Raw genomic sequence first — 22,249 nt, 5'->3', positions numbered from 1 at the left:
ACGCCTCCCCAATCCTTTGCTAGTAGACTTTTAATTACATTGTATTCTATTTAAATGTAAAGCTTAAATAAATTTTACGTATTTATTGGTGCACGAGGCCTTTCAGTAGATGCTAAGGAGAAACTTGGAGAAGATCTGAGTTTTTTAGCCCTGGTTCTACCTCTTACTAAGAATGTGACTTCCAATGGCTTTTTTTTTCTTCTCAACCTCTCTCTAATCTAAAAAAAACCTTCATTTTCTCTTTTGCCTGATTTACAAGGTTGTATAAGGGGATTATTCTGTATGTAGGATGTTCTTTTCATATTGTGCATCCTTTGAAACCATTATAGTTTTAGAACGAGAATGAATAAAGTTCAAATTATCGAAAGGTTACGTTAAATCCATATCAAACTTCCAAGTAAATAGGTTTAATAAATGTTGAGTGTAGCTTCTACCAATGCTCTAAGTAGTGTTTGCATGCTTCTTTATGCAGCTTTTATTATTTTTTTAATCTAACCTGAATAAGGGTAAATTTAAAATGTAACTGTTACTCCCTTTAAAGCACATTAAAAATTGAGTATGGATCAGCAGCAGTTGTGAATCGTTGGAAGCTCCTAGACTAAACAGTACCCTTATAGTCAGGGAAGACTATTAATGGAAGATACACATATGTTCAGAAAATTCAAACAGGATTATATACAGATACTGGCATCTCTGTCCATGGGATCTGTGCCACAGTGACTAATCAGTTAAGGGCTCCAGTTACCAGGAGTTAATCACCTAATTTCTTTCACCTCCCTGTTCCCTCTCCCCAGAAAATAACCAGTCCCACAAAATGGAGTGTGTATTTTAAAGACAGTTACCAGTTTTAAAGGCAGTCAAATCAGAGATTTAGTTTCATGACATATTCATTCACTTTTAAAGACTCACATTATCAGTCTATTAAGTGAACATTATGCCCTCTTTTACTCAAGGAGTGAAAATACACTGAAAGTTGAAAATTTAAGTGACATTCCTCTCTAGAACAAACTGTTTTGTTCCCTTTGTTTCTTTTTTTTTTTTTTAGTTTGACGGTCTGCTTTGAATTTTAAGTTTTCTGTGAAGTTTTGGAAGCTAGAGTCGGTAATTTAATATCTGAATGTAAATGAACTTTGCCATGCACAAGTTAATTATATAACTTATTTAAGTAGTCATCATTTATTAATTGGCTATAAATTGTTGTTAAACAGCCAACATCCATGTTTCAAGCCATGGAGTTACATTCCTGATGGAATCATGCCAATTTTCTGGAGGGTAGTATATTGGACATCACAATTTTTAACATGGTAAGTGATAGTGAAGGATAAAAAGTTTTTAAATTTTGGCTGAAGTAAAAAGAAAAAGATTATACTTTCTCTGTGAACCTTCATTTTTAGGGTTTATTCAAGTGTTAATTTTTTTTTTCTTAAATCTGTATATTCTCCTTTCCTGCTCATTCACTTCTCTCCCATCTTAGAAGAAATGAAACGAAAAACCCCCAACAAACAAGAAATAGAATACAGAAACCAAAAATTTTGCTTGTCACCATTCCCTTCTAGTTACTGCCTTCTCTCTTGACCTTCTTCCATTTAGTCTTCCTCCAGTCCCAGTTTTAAATGAAACTGCTCTTGCTAAGGTCATCATTGTCTCCTGGTTTTCTTTCTATCTGCTTAGCCCAACCTGCTGAATTTCCTTCATGGGTTCTATTTCTGTGGCCCATTTCCTGAATGTTGGCATTCCCTAGGATCCCATCTTTGGTCATCTTGTCACTTGAGCCTCTCTGTATAGCTTTAATTGTAACCATAATCGGATGCATTCCAAATGTTTCTTTCTACCCACGGTAGCTTTGTCTTTCTGCTGGGTTCCAAATTCACACTATTCACTGCCTACTGAGCATTTTAGATATTCTGCAGGCAACTAAGCTCTAAAACTGAAGCTAGTGAATATTGCAAGAGAGAAATCACACGGCACAGTCAGGTAGTGCACCTGTAAATTCGTGTTCATCCGACTCATCCAGGCTCCCAGCATTGCCAGACTTCTATGTGTCTCTAGTCTGCTCGCTCTTTGTTCTCCACAGTGAATCCTTCTAATCACTACAGACCTCAAACCTCTACTGTTCCCTTTGTGGCTCTTTCCCTCTCTTTTACATCCTAGAATCAGTCACCTTTTCTCCTTTCAGAGTACTTTACTTTCTACTTCACAGTGAAAATAGAAGTCCTCACATGGTACTCTTTCAGCTTCCCACCAGCACACCTCCCTACCCGTCCTTTTCCCTTCCACTCAAAGAATGGAAGAGTCACTCTCAAAGTGATTACAAAGTGAAATCCCTCTTCCTGAAGTATGGACCCATCTCCTTCAGCTCTTGCTACCTATACTTTCAGCTTCCGGTTTCAACAAAGCATATACAATTCTCTCATCCTTTTAAAAAAAAGAAAAGAAAAAAAAGCCAGATCTCTCAAATGCAATCCTTTCCAACTTCCTAGCTTCTAACCTCATTGATCTATTCATCACGGCTTAATTTTGAGAGGGAGACTTTTTTTTTTTTTTTTTGAGAGAGAGAGAGAGAGAGAGCAAGTGGGGGAGAGACCGAGAGAGAGACAGAGGATCCAAAGCAGGCTATGCCTTGACAGCAGAAAGCCTGACTTGAGGCTTGAACTCACGAACTGAGACATCATGACCTGAGCTGAAGTGGGATGCTTAACTGACTGAGCCACCCAGGTGCCCCTCGGGGTGGGGGAGACTTTTTTATTGAAGTATAAATTAGTACAGAAAAGTGCACAAATTGTGTTCAGTTTGACTTTTTTCAAAGTGAGTACACCCATATAACCAGCACTCAGATGATATTATAGAATGTTAACAATGTTCATGCTAAGTCTAGAAGCTTCCCTCATGTCCCTCTCCCAGTCCTACCCTCCCCAAAGGTAGCCATGATTCTGACTTCCATCACTATAGATTAATTTTACCTGTTTTTGAACTTTACAAACATGGAATTAATATGGTATGTATTTTTCTGCACCTCTTTTTTTGCTCACATATTTGGAAAATTCATCTGCGTCTTATTGTACGTGTCAGTATTCTCTGCTTTGTCATTTATGTAAAATCTTCCATTATATGAATATACTGTAATTTATCCTACCCAGCCAAATTTCTTAAATGAATTGTCTACATTTACTTTTACTGTCTTCATTTCCTCATTGCTTACTCTTTCCTCACCCCATTGAACTCTATTTTCTAGCTCCACTTCTCCACTCACACAGACAGGTTCCTAATTTACTAGACTTCTTGGCAGCATTTGATTATTGTTTTCTCTCTCCACTTTGAAACGCTTTCTTCTTCTATTTTTTCCTCCGCGTGCTCCTTGGTTTTCTTCCATATCTACTGATCTGTCTCAGTCTCCTTTACTGGCTCCTCCTGTTAGTTCTCTACCTCTCCTTTAAAAGATGATCTTTCCCAGGGTCAGCCTTAGTTCTGTCCTTCTCATTCTACATAGTCACCCTTCCAAATCTCATCTTCTGGTGTTATTTCAGAACCACTGATATGGTGATGACTCCTCGATCTGTATTTCTAATCCTCTCTCCCGAATTCTAAAGCTGGATAGCCAACTACTTCCAGTGCAGCTTCTTTGGGATGTGTCCTAAGTACCTCCGATCAGTGTATTCACAACCAGACTTCTCCCTTCCTGCTTCTTACCATATCACCACCCCTTATCCTCTCCCACATAGTCCCAGTCTTGTTTCCTTTCAGTCCATTCTTCCTGCTGAAGACTTACCAGTCTTTAGAAAACTTAAATTTGATCACATCTCCTTTCTGTTAAAGAAAAAGATTCCTCGTTGTCTGAATGCAGTCCAAAGTCTTCATAAAGGCGTTAAAGTCACTCGTGACACCGTTGTACTCGCTGTTGGTCATTGTGGCCTCTTTTGCTCCCAGAAATGTGCTTTGGTCTCCCCAAAATCTGATATTACAAAAATATTCAGTTATCTGTTATAGTTTGTTCAGTATTAATACTCAAAATCATATTTATGAAAAGAACTACACATTAAAATTGAGATTCACATCATTCTGGTATTTCGAGAATAAATAGGCATGTCAATTGTTTCTGTAATCATGTTTTTCCAACCGTCTAGGATTCTGTTACCTTTTATGCAGTCCTATGCAAGATCAGGAGGGTTTTCCATCACTGGGAAGATCAAAACTGCACTGATTGAGAATGCAATCTATTATGGCACCTATTTGCTGATTTTTGGAGCATTTTTAATATATGTAGCTGTAAACCCACATTTGCACTTAGAATGGTAAGAAAAGTTGTTTTCTTAATATTATTTTAATGTATGTTTGCATTTTTAAAAATTTACTTTTCTCTCATATGGGCAGGTAAACAGATATTTCACTGAGAAACATACCGAGTTATGTGTCTAATAGATTCCCCAAAAAGAAATCTGAATAACGCATATTTCTAAGAAGAAAAAAATGGAACAACTATTAAATGTAGCTATTAGATGAAGGACTAATGATTTGTCTAATAGCTATGTGTTAGAAGTATTAACGCTTATGATTTTTTTGCAGTTTTTATTTTAATTCCAGTTAACATACAGTGTAATACTAGTTTCAGGTGTACAGTTTTGTACATGACAAAATAACTAGTTGTTTTTTTTTTTTTAATGTTTATTTTTGAGAGAGAGCAAGAGTGCATGTGCAGGGGAAGGGGAGAGGGAGAGGGAGACAGGATCCTAAGTGGACTCTGTGCTAACAGCAGACAGCCTGATGTGGGGCTCCAACTCATGAACCATGAGATCATGACCTGATGTGGGGCTCAAACTCACGCACCGTGAGATCATGACCGGGCCGAAATCAGATGCTTAACTGATTGAGCCACCCAGGTGCCCCTTAGGTTTCTTTTTCTTTGGAGCTTGTTGAATATTTTTTCTTTTGTTCTGACTATACCTTGAGAGCATATTTCTCTTTGATGTTAGATTCAGACATTATAATAAAATTGAAATCTGTATTATACTTGTGATGTATATAATGTTATGTGAAGACATCTCAAAAATTTAGGAATAGAGTAGTAATGATAATTCTCACTGTTGCATTCCTGAGATTTGTGTAGGTGTGGCTCAACATAAAATTTTTTAGACTTTAAAATCTTTTTCGGGCTTCTCTTGGTTAATTCTGAGTAAGAAAGCACCTAATGAAAAATATCTTTTTTGGGGGAAGAAATATATATAGTTTTCACCATGAACTATCCTAGATTCTAATTTTAACTATGATAGAAGCAGTGTTTCCTGTGTTAAAGTCTATTTCTGCAGTTAAGCTCTAACTTCCTTTTAAAACGCACAGATTATCTGCTGTTGCTAAAAAAGTAGCTGAGGATTGGAAGGTATACTTTTTTTCATGTAAAATCCTAGCCATCTTGTAGGGCTGTTTCCTGAAAAACCATTTAATACTAGTTAGTTTTATTTTATATTTTTGGAAAAAATATATATATAAAATTGTTGGAAAAATTTCTTTCTCACAGCTCTGCTTCTGTTTTCTCTTTCTCAGGAACCAGCTTCAGACAATTGGAATAGCTGCAGCAAATACATGGGGCCTGTTTCTCCTTGTGTTGTTATTGGGATATGGTTTGGTAGAAATTCCTCGGTCGTACTGGAATGGAGCAAAAAGAGGTTATCTACTTATGAAGACATATTTTAAGGCAGCCAAACTGATGACAGAAAAAGCAGATGCAGAAGAGACTTTAGAAGATGTCATGGAGGTAATAAGCAAGTTTAAACTAACAGTCAGTCACTATTGGTTTGTTGCTGTTGTTGTTTGCACGTTAATGGGTTTCACACGGAAAATTTGGTGATGTGTGATCCTTCAGTATGTCCCATCCAGTAGGATGGCTTCCTGTTGGCCCTTCCAGCTTCATGAGGTGTCATCTCCACCTTCTAACCCACAGATTCAGCAACAATTATTCAACAGTGCAGGGTATGCTTGTCATCTTGGGGTAACCTTACAGAGCCCTTCTTTTACTCTTAAAAGTGTTGTGATTGAAAAATCTAATACTGGCTTTTTGGCATGTATTCCCTACAAAAAGTAAGAACTGCAGTAGAATATATTGATTGAAAATGTAGGAGTAAATTCACAGATAGTATTCTGTTACATTTCCTCAGGCTTCTGCTGGCTATTATTACATGTTTCAAAAGAAGATAATGTATGTTTGATAATTTTTGTATTTATTTATGATATATTTGGAAGTTTATATTTGAAAATTCAGATGTTTGGAAAAAAACTTGAAAATTTGTATTTAGTAAGAAAATAATTTTTAAAAGATAATTTAAATTTGATACTGTTACCCTTTAAAGTTGGTACTAATTCAGTTGTTTCAGATTTGAGGAATATGGATTTTACCAGTTATTCAGTATTCCTTCAAGAAATATAAATCCAGTTAATTATGCAAGATCTGGATTTTGCTAGGAGGAATTGTCAATGACTGAAGAAAGATAGATTTTGTTGTTGTTGTTTGTTAAGTAGGAACTCTCTACTGAGGAATAGGATGTGGAAAACTAGGACTGGCATTGGTGCCGTCTTTGTTATTTTATTTTTATTTTATTTTATTTTATCTTTTTGAGAGAGAGCACACACGTGCAAGCAAGGGAGGGGCAGAGGGAGAGGGAGAGAAAGAATCTCACACAGGGCTTGATTTCAAAACCATGAGATCATGACCTAAGCCAAAGTCAAGAGTTGGATGCTTAACTGAGCCACCCTGGTGCCCCAAAAGTTACAAACTTTTGAAGGAGCCTTAGATTTATAACAGATATAGCAAATATCAGTAGTTAACTTGTTTCAGTACATATTTTTGTGTCACATGGCTGAAGAATTTAAAGGAAGAATATAATATTTTACATATAATCAGTATGGTTCATATTCAAAGTTGTGCTAACAAGTCAACAAATCTTTAAGGCAGTTTAGGAATAGAAAATTGTAATGTAATGATGATTCAAACATCTTTTAAAAACCCAAGTCTTCTCTTGTCCCTGCTATATTTAGGTCACTTGTTGACCTCAAACAAACCGTTACAAAGGCCTTCTGGAGTGCTTTGCTTTTCTTTAGCCTGATGAAGTGCTGCTCAGGCAGCCGCTGACTGTCCTTTCCCTGCGATCACATGTACTTTCAGTTCCTTGAAACTCCTTACGCACTTCTGCGTGGAGGCCTTTATACTGGCTGTTCCCTTGTTTGGAGTATTCTCGCCCCTTCCTTTGGTTTGCTGACCTTACTCCTACTCAGGCTTTTATCTCAGCTTGAACAATCAGTTTATCAGAAAGCCTCTCACACTAGATTACACAGCAGTTTCCATACCATTTCTATTTGAATAATACCTGTTTTCCTCAGTAAGCTGAGCTGCTGACAGGAGCAATGTCTATTGGTACAGGTTATTCCTAAAGTCTGCATATTGTAAGTTTTGATGGTTATTGCTAAATTACTTTCCAAAAACCGTTCTCATTTTTAAAATTTGTAATTGTTTTTAGTGAGCTTGACTATCTTTCCAGACGTATATAGGCCAATTGTATTGCTTTTGTGTCTTCCCAATTTTCTCTTGATTTGTGATAGCACATATATATTAGGGAAAATGATTTTTTTTGTCATATAAGATATAAATATATTTTCATAACTTTGTATGCCAGGTGGTTTCCTTGCCTCTAGTTTTGTATTCCTTGGGGCCATTCTCTACTCTCCAATCAGAATATTCTTTTTATTGTCCTGGTCAGTTCTCTTGCCTCCCAGCCTTTGAACGTGCCATTTCTTCTGCCTAGAGCAGTGGTTCCAACTTTTTAAAAGTTTCATTAGTATAGAAATTATTGTTCTTCTTTGTGATCTGCTGGTTGTACAGATTACCCTTCCTAACTAACCCCTTTATACTTTTCATATTCACTAAATTGGTTATTAAATTAGCTCATCACCAGCCTGTCATCTTTAAAGACCTGTAACATCATGTCTCTCTACCACACCCTTCAGCATGGATCGTGGTGACCTTATGCTTAACACAGTGCTGGCATAGAGTGTGCTTTTTATAACGAATGTGGAATGAGTCAGTAGTTGTGACTGCTGTAGGGAACTCTCTCATTGGAAAGGAGCCGGTGCTTTGTGACGCTTGTTGCCTGTGGCTTCTTCCTCTGGTTTCTTCACTGTACTTTAGATAATGAGATAACTGAGCTTGCTGAGCAAGGTGGAAGAACACAGCATTGCAAAGTTTGTCTGATCTTTCATGACCTTTTTATAATGCTCATTCACCTTTGTGTACCAAGAGGCAAGTGATAAGAGAGTAAATCTTAAAAAATAGTAAAAATCATGAGGGTATAGATACTGCTATTCTATAACTTTGTATTTTTACTTATGTTCTTAAGAACTTCTATTTGGTGAACAGAACTTCATGTATATGCTAAGTAACTTGGGTTGAAATTAAACTTATGAGAACACATACAGTACCTAGGGCAGTCTCATTTGAAATGTACGATGTATAGAAATGGAAATATTTGTATTCTTCTTACTTTTTTTATAGGAGGTTCGTAAAGTGAATGAAAGCATCAAGTATAACCACCCATTGAGAAAATGTGTTGACACAATACTTAAAAAGGTAATTTGTCATATTCTCATCTTTTTTCTTTTGAAATATAAATTTGTAGACTGTAACATTATAATAAAAGCATCAGAAAAGTGTGAGAACAGCCTGTGACTGTGGTCTTCCCATCTCCTTTCCATTTTCATGGAAATATTAACCATAAATCAGTAGTAATCCATGCTTAGAATTTGTTCTTTTGTTAATACAAGTGTGACATTTAATTATTGGCAGTATTTGTCATTGAAATGTGGATGTAGAGGTTAAGTAATAGATAATGATTGCTGGCACAGCGATGGAGATGGACCTTCACAGTTTCTAAGTGTCATTGAATGTGGTCACTAAAGGTGCACCTCCTGTAATAAACTAGAGCCTTAATAATCTCTTTCAATTGCTTCTACCATGTCATTTCATGATATATGAAATAAATTGTAAAATGAATGACCCTATGAGATATTTAACACAGATATTTAACAAGGAGCTATAAAATTAAGGTTTTGATGCATTGGTATTGAATTAGGGTATTCATATACTTCCAAAATGATTATTCTAAAAATGGACTTCTCAATAATTGTCTTTGCAACCACAGAACCACTGAACTATTTCTTTTTCTATATTTTAAATCTATTACACTGATTATTAGCTAGTGTTCCCTTTGGCTAAGTTGAGGGTAATGAGAATCAGTTCTCTAATCTTTTCTCTCTATATTGCTACCTTTTGAGACTTATTCAGGGAGGTTAAGTAACTTGCCCAAATTCAGATAGGTAATAAATAAATAATAGGGCAGATGGCTCCAAATTACGTGTTTGTTTTTCTCTACAAGGCCTTTTAAAAATTCAACGTCTTGGGTTTGTTGCGATTCTTTTTTGTTTTTAGCTAGGAAAATAATTGACAGTTCCGTCAGGTTGCCTGCATAGCCTAATCCTCTCAAATACTAGTTGCTTCATGTAGGTAAGCTCTCAAGGTAAGAAGACACTTAATACATCTTCTAGAACATTTTCAAGGAAATGCCAGCTACTAACAATCCAAACATCTAGAGATGCCTGTAAAGGAAGATGTTTTTGAGAAAATTAGATATGCCCAAGAGTGGCAAATTTTTAAATAAAAATATAATTTTACTTTTTTGCACATGAGATTTAAAAATATCTACTTTTCCCTTTTAGTGTCCTACAGAGTATCAGGAAAAAATGGGTAGGAACATGGATGATTATGAAGATTTTGATGAAAAGCATAATACCTACCCCAGTGAAAAAAGTCTGGTAAAACTACATAAACAGGTGACTTTATTAATAATAGCTTTTTTACTTACTGATGATTTTAATTAGATTTATAATTGCTGCCCACAAAAAGCGATTTTCGAGTAAATGTGTATTTGAAGCTTTCTTTGATCCTTGTATCATTCTTTGAGGTGTTTTAACTTTGTGTTTCTCAACAGGGGTACTGTTGGCATTTGGGGAGGGAAAATTACTCACTGAGCCTAATTGTTAAATATGTCCTAGAATATTAACATTCTTGGCCCCAATCAGTAAATGCCACGTGCCATTAACACTTCCCCATTATTATGACAATCAAAACATGCTCTCTGGAGGGATGTATAGAAATGGATCAGAACATTGACAGATATACCCAAATTCTCTTTTTTAGGTGATTTATTCAGTTCAGAGACACCGTCGAACTCAAGTACAATGGCAGATTCTTTTGGAACAAGCATTTTATCTCGAAGATGTAGCAAAAAATGAAACTAGTGCTACTCATCAGTTTGTTCACACCTTTCAGTCACCAGAGCCAGAAAATAAATTTCTCCAATATTTTTATAATCCTACAGTTGGTATGTACTTTTACATAAATTTCAGAATTCAATGATGATAATTTTTCTAGAGAAAGAAAGTATATATTTTCCCCAGTGCAGAGTTGAATTGTATTTGTATTATTTGACATATACCATGTGGTAATATTTATTATGTGTCTGATAAACTTCCCCCTCCAAAACTGTTTTACTTGTCATACAACATATAATCTATCAGTTTCCACTGTTACTTCACAGATAACCAAAATGCTGTGCAAAAATATATGCAATACATCAAGTATATTATATATTCATAATATATACTTAAAATAATTAGAACTTTAAGCAGTTTTATATCACAAGCTTGGGTCTCTTCTTTAGTCTTGACATACTACTAAAATATTCCCCTAAGAAGTCCTCTTTGATTATTCACATCTGTTAGTCTATTTATAAAACCTACATAAGTAGTCAGAATTATTTCATTCTCTTTAATGATTATTTATGATACTCTCTCAATGTTATCAAATTTAATACGAAGAACTTAATGAAAATATGGCAAGTGTCACAGTATTAAAGCTTCCATTTAGCTTATTTGTTTACATAAACAATTATGTTCATTTGATTCTTTTTGCCGTGTTTGGTCTTGAGTATGAAGACATAATGGCCATAACATATGTTAGAAAACTACTTCAACAAAGATCTTTTCTAATTAAATGAAAGAAATACTTGTTTTCATTCATTCAACAAATACTTGAGACATATATGCTGTATGTTGTTGGGTGTTGGGTATATATCAATAAGTGTAATGACAAAAATTCCTGGCTTTACGGAGTGAGAAAGTAGACTATGTACACAGAAAGGTATAAAGAAGATACCAGAATGTAGACATCAGGTTAATGGAGGAACCCAGTGAGGAAGGAAGAAAAGCAGGATAGTGAGGTGTTTTGAGGAAAGGTGTGTGTAAAGTACATTTCCCAATAGGTTGACTTCAGAGAAGTGAGGTGGGGGTGGAAAAGAGAAAAAGGTAAAAAACAAACAAACAGACAAACAAAAGCCCAGTTGAATTTAAAAGAAATCTGGAGGAGAGCAATTAGAGGCAAGGAGAATACAAAACTCTCAAAAGTTTTCCTTATAAAATGGAGTAGAGAAAAGAGGTAGTAGCTGAAGGAGAATGGCAAGGTCAAGATAAATTATAGCATGTAATTTGGGAACCATATCTTAGAGGAAATGTAATGAGCGAAGAGCATGGCTGGGGTGATGTTCATGAGTAGCAGAGATGAAATGGGAAATAGTGAACAATGTAGAGATTGCCCTTAGATTAGGAGGTAAGGCACGGGTGTACCTAAGCAGGTGAGAAGAGGTAGTGGCAGGAACTTGGGGAGGTTCCCTTCTGCCAGTTTCTCGGTGAAATGCTGAGAGTGAAGCATAGGGTAAGAGATTTGGGAGATCTGAAGAGAAGATCTGAAGAGAGAAGGTGCAAAATAGTTGCTTAGGAGTGAAGGCATGGGAGAAGATTGAATTATAGGAGGCCAGCCAGGCAGTGCTCAGGATCCACCTGAAGTTGGTGATTAGGAATTTGGAATGAGACCAGTCAGCAAAATTGGGTGCCTCACTCCTGAAGGGTACAGCTCCATGGGTGCAGGCTCAGAGTGGCCAGGGAGTTGGATCCTAACCAGGTTGTGGTCTTGCTTAGCAAGTACAGGGAAGCAAGAGAGAAAAGAAATGGGGATGCTGGAGCATAATTATCCTCAAAGACTACGGAATCTGAGCTGATAAAGGAAGCAGCAGGATACCAGGGTATTAAGTGGCAATATAAAGGTGGTACAATGAATGGATGCTTGGTCCAGATAGAGTCAGTCAGTGGAATTGGATATTAGGTGAAGGTATTGCTTGGAAACAGGGATGCTTTAATGAGATTATAAGGAAGGAAGGGCAGTAAGAGGTTTAGGGATGACTGAGAATGAGTAGTTGAGGTGGGGTGGAGGATGAGATCACTGGAGGAAAGGAGATCAAGGAAGTGAAAGACCCTAGGATATTGAAAAAAGGATCACTGGTGTGGACATTGAATTCATCAGGAATTGTGCTGAGAGTAGGGTTGAAAGATTTAGAGTCTGAGCTAAGAGCTCGCTCAGCGCTTCAGTGAATGAAGTGAAAACGTAGCCTTTTCAATTCGGTAAGCTATCTTTTTTGTTGTTATTGTTAAAAAATGTCAGACTTAACCAAAAGTTAGCAGAATAGTACAAAGAATTTTTGTATATACTTCACTCAGATTCATTTACTTTATCTTTCTCTCTGTATATGTATTTTTCCTTAATCTTTTCAAAGTTTTATTCCAGACATGATGCCTCTTTGCTCCTAAATGTTTCAGTGTCTGTTTTCTAAAAATAAAGACATTTTCTTACTAACCAAATACAGGGACCAGATCAGGAAGTGAACTTTGATACAGAGTTGTTTCTGTACACCTTACACAGATTTTGCGAATTGTTCTAAAATATTCTTTATTGGGGCGCCTGGGTGGCGCAGTCGGTTAAGCCTCCGACTTCAGCCAGGTCACGATCTCGCGGTCCGTGAGTTTGAGCCCCGCGTCGGGCTCTGGGCTGATGGCTCAGAGCCTGGAGCCTGTTTCCGATTCTGTGTCTTCCTCTCTCTCTGCCCCTCCCCCGTTCATGCTCTGTCTCTCTCTGTCCCAAAAATAAATAAACGTTGAAAAAAAAAAAAATAAAATAAAATAAAATAAAATAAAATATTCTTTATTAAAAAAAAAAAAAAATCCCAGATCATGCATTGTATTCAGGTGTCCCGTCTCCCTAGTTTCCATTCATCTGGAATAATTTCTCAGTCTCTATTTGTGTCTTCTGACATTGGTGTTTTCGGAGATTATAGGCCAGTTTTTTATTAGGTGTCCCTGGATTTGAGTCTGGTATTTTCTCATGTTGGATGCAGGTTTTGCATTTTTGGTGGGAATACTGCAGCAATGACATTGTGTTCTTAGTGCTTCATAGCAGGAGGCACATGATGTCAGTTTATCCTGTTTTTGGTGATTATTTGGTGAACATGGTACCTGCCTGCTTCCTCTACTGTGATGTTACTGTTTTCTTCTTTGCAGTTATGGATCCTGTATGGAGATGTTTTGAAACAATATAAATATCTTATTCTTTTATGATTTTTCCTAATCATTTTTTTCTTTTATCTTCCAGAATGGTACTGGGAATGTCTTTTGAGACCGTGGTTTTATAGGATACTTGCTGTGGTTTTGTCCATCTTCTCTGTGATTGTTGTGTGGTCAGAATGCACATTCTTTAGCACTACACCTGTCTTATCCCTCTTCGCAGTCTTCATACAGCTGGCTGAGAAAACATACAATTATATTTATATAGAGGTCAGTTTATTTTACATCTGTCATAAACATATGTCAGTTCATAGTCTAGTCATCAACTGTGCTTTTTCTTTATATAATCTAACAATAATGAAAGCAGTGAAGTTGCCCATAGTGTTATTCAGACTTTCAGAAATGAGCTTCATCCATTTATCAGACCATAAAAACTAAAAACGGTGTTTGAGGAGGGATGACAAGGTGCAAAATAGTGCAGACTTCTTTTATGAGAATACTTTGATCCTGTTGATGCCAGTGAAGCTGCATAATGTACAGTCTTCGCGGGAAGGGTAGCCAAGGGCACGGGAGAACGGGCTCACTTCAGGAGGTGGATTTGAAACTTATGGACAGGATATTGAACTGGTTAAGACGTAGATTTTTTTCATAAATTAATTTTCTTAGGTGGTTAAAAAAAACCCTGTTACTGTGTTTAAACCAGTTACAGGTGTTTAAAACCTGAACTGTGTTCTAAAATTTTTAGAATGTCAATAAATGTTAGCTGGAGATAAAGGATAATGCTTGTGAGAGTGTATTAAGTGCCAAGGTCCGTTAGTCTTAAGTCTGTTAGTCTTAAACTGATTTTGTTTGTTTTCATTTTTCAGATTGCTTGTTTCCTGAGTATCTTCTTTCTGAGTATCTGTGTTTATTCTACTGTGTTCAGGATTCGTGTCTTTAACTATTATTACTTGGCTTCACATCACCAGACTGATGCTTACAGCCTTCTCTTCAGTGGCATGTAAGTAGGAGTGTGTTTAGACACAAGGGAGTGACCCCACTGCATGTAGTCTATGGATGTCCCTTTTCTTTCTTATTGTTTCTGAGCATTCCACTAACACCTGCATTTATGTGAGCTCATTGATTACGTTTAAGCATTAGATGTTTGCTGACTGCTAGCTAAATCCTGCTTGAAGTTTAAGGTTATAATACAAGAGGTTTACTAGGTTAGGAACGAAAAGAAAGACAACCTGGACTTACAAGTTAGAGATTCAATAAATAGGTTGGTAAATACTAGGACCATTTGAGAGTTTAGAGGCTAAGTCAGACCTAGAGTGTTCGGTGATTCAGTGGCATCAAGCTGCATTGGGAAGGACTTAAAATGAACAGGAATATCCTTTGCTAAGAGAGTATTGCTAGTAATAGCTAGGTTGTGCTATTGTTTGTCCCTGTTGGTAAGTTGGTCATATTAGGTATTTATAAAATAGGCTGCACTTAGGCAGGTTCCCAGAGAAATCCATATCTGAAGCATCTTTAAGACTTTTTTCTTTAAATCTTTTTTCCCTCAAATAATTATAGAGTCACAGGAAGTTGCAAATACAGTACAAAGGGTCCTACTAACTAACCTTCACCCAGCTTCCCCAAATGGAGAAATTTTATATAGCTATTGTACAATATCCAAACCAGGAATTGTACATTGATATATAACTCTGAATTAGGTTACAGACCTTATTTAGTTCTTACCACTTTTTATCCTTCATTCATGTGCGTGTGTGTGTGTGTGTGTGTGTGTGTGTGTGTGTGTAGATTCACATAACCACCACCACAATCAAGATACAGAACTGTTCCATCATCACAAAATAACTCCCCATATTTCCTCTTTGTATTCACACCCTCCCTTCATTTTCCTTACCACCTGTTCTCCAACTCTATAGTTCTGTGAGGTTCTCTTTTTATCTGGACATAACTGAGCTCTAACAGTTCTTTGTACCTGAACTTGTCAGAGTGACCTACTTCAATACAACTTCAGCTCCTTTATGTACTGAGTACAGTTCCCCTCGAGGATATTGCTGTCCTGGTCATGTGGACACGGATTGCACAGATGGTAGATTTGAATAAAGTGCGTACGAAAATTCTTCAGGTACTGCACAAATCTTAGGATGAAACAGTGGCAGACACAACCAAAGCAGGCAGCCTGAGGCTGGAGTTTTGCCCTGATGTTTTCGGGAGATGTGATTAATAGGATATTCAGAATGTCTCTCAAATAAGGGCAGTTTGCATTACGAATTCAAGATATATGTAATACAAATGGATGAAAATAACAACATAATAAAATGTACTTTGCTGCTATATTTTTTCTTATTCTGTTTATATATGCTTATTGCAGGTTATTTTGCCGTTTGACTCCTCCTTTATGTCTTAATTTCTTGGGTTTGACCCATATGGATTCGTCCATCTCTCACCAGAATACTCAGCCAACTGCTTATACATCTGTAAGTATGGTCAGGAAACAGTATTTTTAGATTTGTTGTCTCTACAGATGTATTATTGTGGAATTTCTTTTAATGCCGGCAGAAATGTTCTATAGTGTTATTAGGATTTTTTAAAATATCGAACTTATTTTAAAGGTTGTATCTGACTGGGTAAAAATGATTTTGTTCTCTTTTATTGTAAAAAAAACACAAAGTTTTTTGGTTCACATAGGTTGACCAGATGAGCAATATCAATAGACCTGATCTATAATATTAGCTTTCATATTTATAATCTTCATGTACATGATAATTTTTAGTAATATTTATAAAATATTAATTTTCTTTATGTGAAAACCTTAATAAATAAGCAAATTCGATATTAGTGACATATAACATTGTATGTAGTGTAAAGTGTACAATAGAATGATTCGATACGTGTAGATATTTTAAAATGATTGCCACAAAAAGTTAACACCCATCACCTCACATCGTTACAAGTTTTTTTTGTGATGAGAACTTAAAATCAGTCCATTTAGTGCTTTATTTCTACTTTTTGAAAAGTCCAAATTTGTTAATAAGACTGGTGATGAGTGAATTTTTTTAATGGTGGAAAGGAATGAAAAATACAGAATTGTACTAATTTAACTTACTTTTTTTTTTTTTTTTGCCTCTTTAGATTATGGGTTCCATGAAAGTTTTATCCTTTATTGCAGATGGATTCTACATATATTATCCTATGTTGGTGGTTATTCTCTGCATTGCTACTTACTTTAGGTAAGAAACTTAACATCAATTATTTTTCCTCTCACTCTTATTCAATCTGGATATCCTTTCTCCTTAAAGCCTTTTTAAATATTCAGTTGTTAGGTTTTGGTTGTTGTTTGTTTTATTGTGGCTTTGGGAGAGCGAGGGATAGCTTAAATGCTTTGCTTAAATGATCAAGTCAGGTTCTCCCTCTGAAGGGATTTTTAAGAAAAGTGAAGTAGAGTTATTCTTTTACAAGTTTTTAGATTACAAGATAATAGGATAGAATGTTAACTCTTAAGTTCTAGCCTTCAGCACTGACAGCCAGCGTAGCTCATAAAATACCCCCCCAGGCCCATCTTTTATCCAGTAACATAAATGAATCTGAGGGTGGGGCACCTGGGTAGCTCAGTCAGTTAAACAACTGACTCTTGATTTCAGCTCAGGTCTGATCTCATGGTCAGAACAGTGCGGAGCCTGCTTGGGATTCTGTCTCTCCCTGTCTCTCTGCTTCTCCCTGGCTCTCAGACATACTCACTCTCAAAATAAATAAACAAACTTGAAAAAAAAATGAGTCTTAAGGCTTTCCCCACAATCATTGCCAGGTTTCTAGATGCCTCAGACCTTAGCCAGCACAAAGCATCAGGTGAGGAGCAACTGTAATTAGGCAGTACATACATGTGAGGTTGGACAGGAAAGGACACAGGGTATTTTTTTTATAGGATTAGAAAGATGCTTGATTCTTGGCAAGGGTGTGACTCACAAGGAGGTAAAGACAGATCTACTTGGCTTCTAGCACCCTGTCTCCCCTACTTCCACGTCCGGTACCCTCATCCTGTACTGTGTCTGCGCTCTTCTGCTGACTGCTTAAGTGCTCTGTGACAAGCCAAAAATACCACTTTAAAAAAAAAAATTGATGTTAATCACTTCGCTTTTCTGATGAAAATGTTTTATACAACCACTTTTCATTTAAAACTTCCAATACTATTAGGGGCGCCTGGGTGGCTCAGTCTGTTGAGCATCTGACTTCAGCTCAGGTCATGATCTCGCGGTCCGTGAGTTCGAGCCCGGCGTCAGGCTCTGTGCTGACAGCTCAGAGCCTGGAGCCTGTTGCATACTCTGTGTCTCCCTCTTTCTCTCTCCTTCCCCGCTCATGCTCTGTCTCTCTCCTCTCAAAAATAAATAACGTTAAAAAAAAAATTAAAAAATAAAAAAAAACTTCCAATACCATTAGATAGTTATTACAGATAATGTATATGTACTCATTAAGAAGTTAAATAAACAAATATTGTTTGAAATAAATTCTGTATTGGATGTTTTAAAACGTTTATAGGGGTGCCTGAGTGGCTCAGTCGGTTGAACGTCTGTGCTCAGGTCATGATCTTACAGTCTGTGAGTTGGAGCCCCGCATTGGGCTGTCTGCTGTCAGCCTGTCAGTGAAGAGCCTGCTTCGGATCTCCTGCTCCCCTGTCTCTGTATAGTGTCTTCCTTTACTACATCATTTTCACAGTATAAACAAACCTATTGTCTTTTTTACCTTATAGAAAAAAAACTTGAAAATCAGACGTATTAGCAGTTCATATTAACAGTTTTATTTGAAAATATAATCTCTTATTTTACCTATGAGGAGGCAAAATATAAATGTTTTAATTTTTTAAAACATTTTTCTTTATTTTTGAGAGAGAGATTGAGACAGAGCGCGAGCTGGGGAGGGGCAGAGAGCGAGGGAGACACAGAATCTGTAGCAGGCTCCAGGCTTTGAGCTGTTAGCACAGAGCCCGATGCAGACCTCAAACCTTGAACCGTGAGATCATGACCTGAGCCTTTACTTAAACTGCGTTCGCTAGGACTAATATAAATGGTATTATTTTTTATTTCAAGCTTTTATTTAAATTCTGTTTAATGCAGGTGCGCCTGTGTGGCTCAGTCCGTTAAGCGTCCGACCTCATCTTAGGTCATGATCTCACGGTTCATGACTTTGAGCCCCATGTCAGGCTCTCTGCTGACAGCTCGGAGCCTAGAGCCTGCTTTGATTCTGTGTCTGCCTCTCTCTCTCGCTTTCTCTCTCTCAAAAATAAATAAAAATTTAAAAAAATTAAAACATTTATATTTTGCCTTCTCATAGGTAAAATAAAGGATTATATTTTCAAATAAAACTTTTATTTATAAACTGTTATGAACTAATAATACGTCTGATTTTCAAGTTTTTTTCTGTAAAGTAAAAAAGACAATAGTTTTGTTTATACCGTGAAAATGATCTAGTAAAGGAAGACACTATACTTTGCATGTCCAAAACTTAGTTTGATTATATGTTTATTCATTTTAAAAGTTTATAAAACTGGGGCATCTGCGTGGCTCAGTCAGTTGAGCATCCTGTTCTTGATCATGACTCAGGTCATCATCCCAGGGCCATGGGATTGAGCTCTGTGTCGGGCTCTGTACTGTGTGGAGCCCGCTTAGGATTCTCTCTCTCTCTCTCTCTCTCTCTCTCTCTCTCTCTTCCTCTGCCTCACTCCCCACTCACACTCTATCTCTAAAATAAAAACATAAGTTAGAAGTGGTTGTAAACTGGAAGATGGCGGCGTAGGAGGACGCTGGGCTCACCGCGCGTCCTGCTGATCACTTAGATTCCACCTACACCTGCCTAAATAACCCAGAAAACCACCAGAGGATTAGCAGAACGGAGTCGCCGGAGCCAAGCACAGACGAGAGGCCCACGGAAGAGGGTAGGAAGGGCGGCGAGGCGGTGCGCGCTCCACGGACTGGCGGGAGGGAGCCGGGGCGGAGGGGCGGCTCGCCGGCAAAGCAGAGCCCCCAAGTCTGGCTTGCAAAAAGCGGAGGGGCCTGACGGACTGTGTTCCGACAGCAAGCGCGACTTAGCGGCTGGGAGGTCATAAGTTAACAGCTCTGCTCAGAAAGCGGGAAGGCTGGAGGACAAAGGGAAGGAAAGCTGCTGAGCCCCCGGACGACAGAGCTCAGTTTGGTGGGGAACAAAGGCGCTCGCCAGCGCCATCTCCCCCGCCCATCCCCCAGCCAAAATCCCAAAGAGAACCAGTTCCTGCCAGGGAACTTGCTCGCTCCACGCAAACACCCAACTCTGCGCTTCTGCGGAGCCAAACCTCCGGCAGTGGATCTGACTCCCTGCTGCTGCCACAGGGCCCCTCCTGAAGTGGATCACCTAAGGAGAAGCAAGCTAAGCCTGCCCCTCCTGCCCCTGTGCACCTTGCCTACCCACCCCAGCTAAGACGCCAGATCCCCAGCATCACAAGCCTGGCAGTGTGCAAGTAGCCCAGACAGGCCACCCCACCCCACAGTGAATCCCGCCCCTAGGAGAGGGGAAGAGAAGGCACGCACCAGTCTGACTGTGGCCCCAGCGGTGGGCTGGGGGCAGACATCAGGTCTGACTGCGGCTCCGCCCACCATCTCCAGTTATACACCACAGCACAGGGGAAGTGCCCTGCAGGTCCTCACCACGCCAGGGACTATCCAAAATGACCAAGCGGAAGAATTTCCCTCAGAAGAATCTCCAGGAAATAACAACAGCTAATGAGCTGATCAAAAAGGATTTAAATAATATAACAGAAAGTGAATTTAGAATAATAGTCATAAAATTAATCGCTGGGCTTGAAAACAGTATAGCTGACAGCAGAGAATCTCTTGCTACAGAGATCAAGGGACTAAGGAACAGTCACGAGGAGCTGAAAAACGCTTTAAACGAAATGCATAACAAAATGGAAACCACCACGGCTCGGATTGAAGAGGCAGAGGAGAGAATAGGTGAACTAGAAGATAAAGTTATGGAAAAAGAGGAAGCTGAGAAAAAGAGAGATAAAAAAATCCAGGAGTATGAGGGGAAAATTAGAGAACTAAGTGATACACTAAAAAGAAATAATCTACGCATAATTGGTATCCCAGAGGAGGAAGAGAGAGGGAAAGGTGCTGAAGGGGTACTTGAAGAAATAATAGCTGAGAACTTCCCTGAAGTGGGGAAGGAAAAAGGCATTGAAATGCAAGAGGCACAGAGAACTCCCTTCAGACGTAACTTGAATCGATCTTCTGCACGACATATCATAGTGAAACTGGCAAAATACAAGGATAAAGAGAAAATTCTGAAAGCAGCAAGGGGTAAACGTGCCCTCACATATAAAGGGAGACCTATAAGACTCGTGACTGATCTCTCTTTTGAAACTTGGCAGGCCAGAAAGAGTTGGCACGAGATTTTCAGTGTGCTAGACAGAAAAAATATGCAGCCGAGAATCCTTTATCCAGCAAGTCTGTCATTTAGAATAGAAGGAGAGATAAAGGTCTTCCCAAACAAACAAAAACTGAAGGAATTTGTCACCACTAAACCAGCCCTACAAGAGATCCTAAGGGGGACCCTGTGAGACAAAGTACCAGAGACATCACTACAAGCATAAAACATACAGACATCACAATGACTCTAAACCCATATCTTTCTATAATAACACTGAATGTAAATGGATTAAATGCGCCAACCAAAAGACATAGGGTATCAGAATGGATAAAAAAACAAGACCCATCTATTTGCTGTCTACAAGAGACTCATTTTAGACCTCAGGACACCTTTAGATTGAGAGTGAGGGGATGGAGAACTATTTATCATGCTACTGGAAGCCAAAAGAAAGCTGGAGTAGCCATACTTCTATCAGACAAACTAGACTTTAAATTAAAGGCTGTAACAAGAGATGAAGAAGGACATTATATAATAGTGACAGGGTCTATCCATCAGGAAGAGCTAACAATTATAAATGTCTATGCGCCGAATACCGGAGCGCCCAAATATATAAAACAATTACTCATAAACATAAGCAACCTTATTGATAAGAATGTGGTAATTACAGGGGACTTTAACACCCCACTTACAGAAATGGATAGATCATCTAGACACACGGTCAATAAAGAAACAAGGGCCCTGAACGAGACATTGGATCAGATGGACTTGACAGATATATTTAGAACTCTGCATCCCAAAGCAACAGAATATACTTTCTTCTCGAGTGCACATGGAACATTCTCCAAGATAGATCATATACTGGGTCACAAAACAGCCCTTCATAAGTTTACAAGAATTGAAATCATACCATGCATACTTTCAGACCACAATGCTATGAAGCTTGAAATCAACCACAGGAAAAAGTCTGGAAAACCTCCAAAAGCATGGAGGTTAAAGAACACCCTACTAACGAATGAGTGGGTCAACCAGGCAATTAGAGAAGAAATTAAAAAATATATGGAAACAAACGAAAATGAAAATACAACAATCCAAACGCTTTGGGATGCAGCGAAGGCAGTCCTGAGAGGAAAATACATCGCAATCCAGGCCTATCTCAAGAAACAAGAAAAATCCCAAATACAAAATCTAACAGCACACCTAAAGGAAATAGAAGCAGAACAGCAAAGGCAGCCTAAACCCAGCAAAAGAAGAGAAATAATAAAGATCAGAGCAGAAATAAACAATATAGAATCTAAAAAAACTGTAGAGCAGATCAACGAAACCAAGAGTTGGTTTTTTGAAAAAATAAACAAAATTGACAAACCTCTAGCCAGGC

General features: G+C 37.9%; 1 protein-coding gene across 7 annotated transcripts in view; it reads left to right on the top strand.

Moving 5' to 3' along the window:
• LMBRD2 (LMBR1 domain containing 2) overlaps positions 1–22,249 on the top strand; it is a 52,726-nt gene that overhangs the window by 13,657 nt on the left and 16,820 nt on the right. For all 7 annotated transcript variants that reach the window (XR_005796876.1, XR_005796877.1, XM_040495363.1 and 4 more), the window contains exons 4-13: positions 1,209–1,304; positions 4,122–4,289; positions 5,536–5,746; positions 8,534–8,608; positions 9,754–9,867; positions 10,235–10,418; positions 13,574–13,755; positions 14,352–14,485; positions 15,851–15,956; positions 16,612–16,709. Coding sequence is in view for 5 of the 7 variants with exons in the window: in XM_040495363.1 (XP_040351297.1) it covers positions 1,209–1,304; positions 4,122–4,289; positions 5,536–5,746; positions 8,534–8,608; positions 9,754–9,867; positions 10,235–10,418; positions 13,574–13,755; positions 14,352–14,485; positions 15,851–15,956; positions 16,612–16,709 (1,368 nt within the window). In the remaining 2 variants the exon portion in view is untranslated. The remainder of the gene's footprint in view (positions 1–1,208; positions 1,305–4,121; positions 4,290–5,535; positions 5,747–8,533; positions 8,609–9,753; positions 9,868–10,234; positions 10,419–13,573; positions 13,756–14,351; positions 14,486–15,850; positions 15,957–16,611; positions 16,710–22,249) is intronic.

This window comes from Herpailurus yagouaroundi, unplaced genomic scaffold, assembly GCF_014898765.1.
Source record: "Herpailurus yagouaroundi ecotype Mexico unplaced genomic scaffold, PumYag 29, whole genome shotgun sequence".
NCBI classification, from domain to species: domain Eukaryota; kingdom Metazoa; phylum Chordata; class Mammalia; order Carnivora; family Felidae; genus Herpailurus; species Herpailurus yagouaroundi.
Note: the sequence above shows the minus strand (reverse complement) of the source record. Positions and strands in the feature narration are given on the sequence as shown.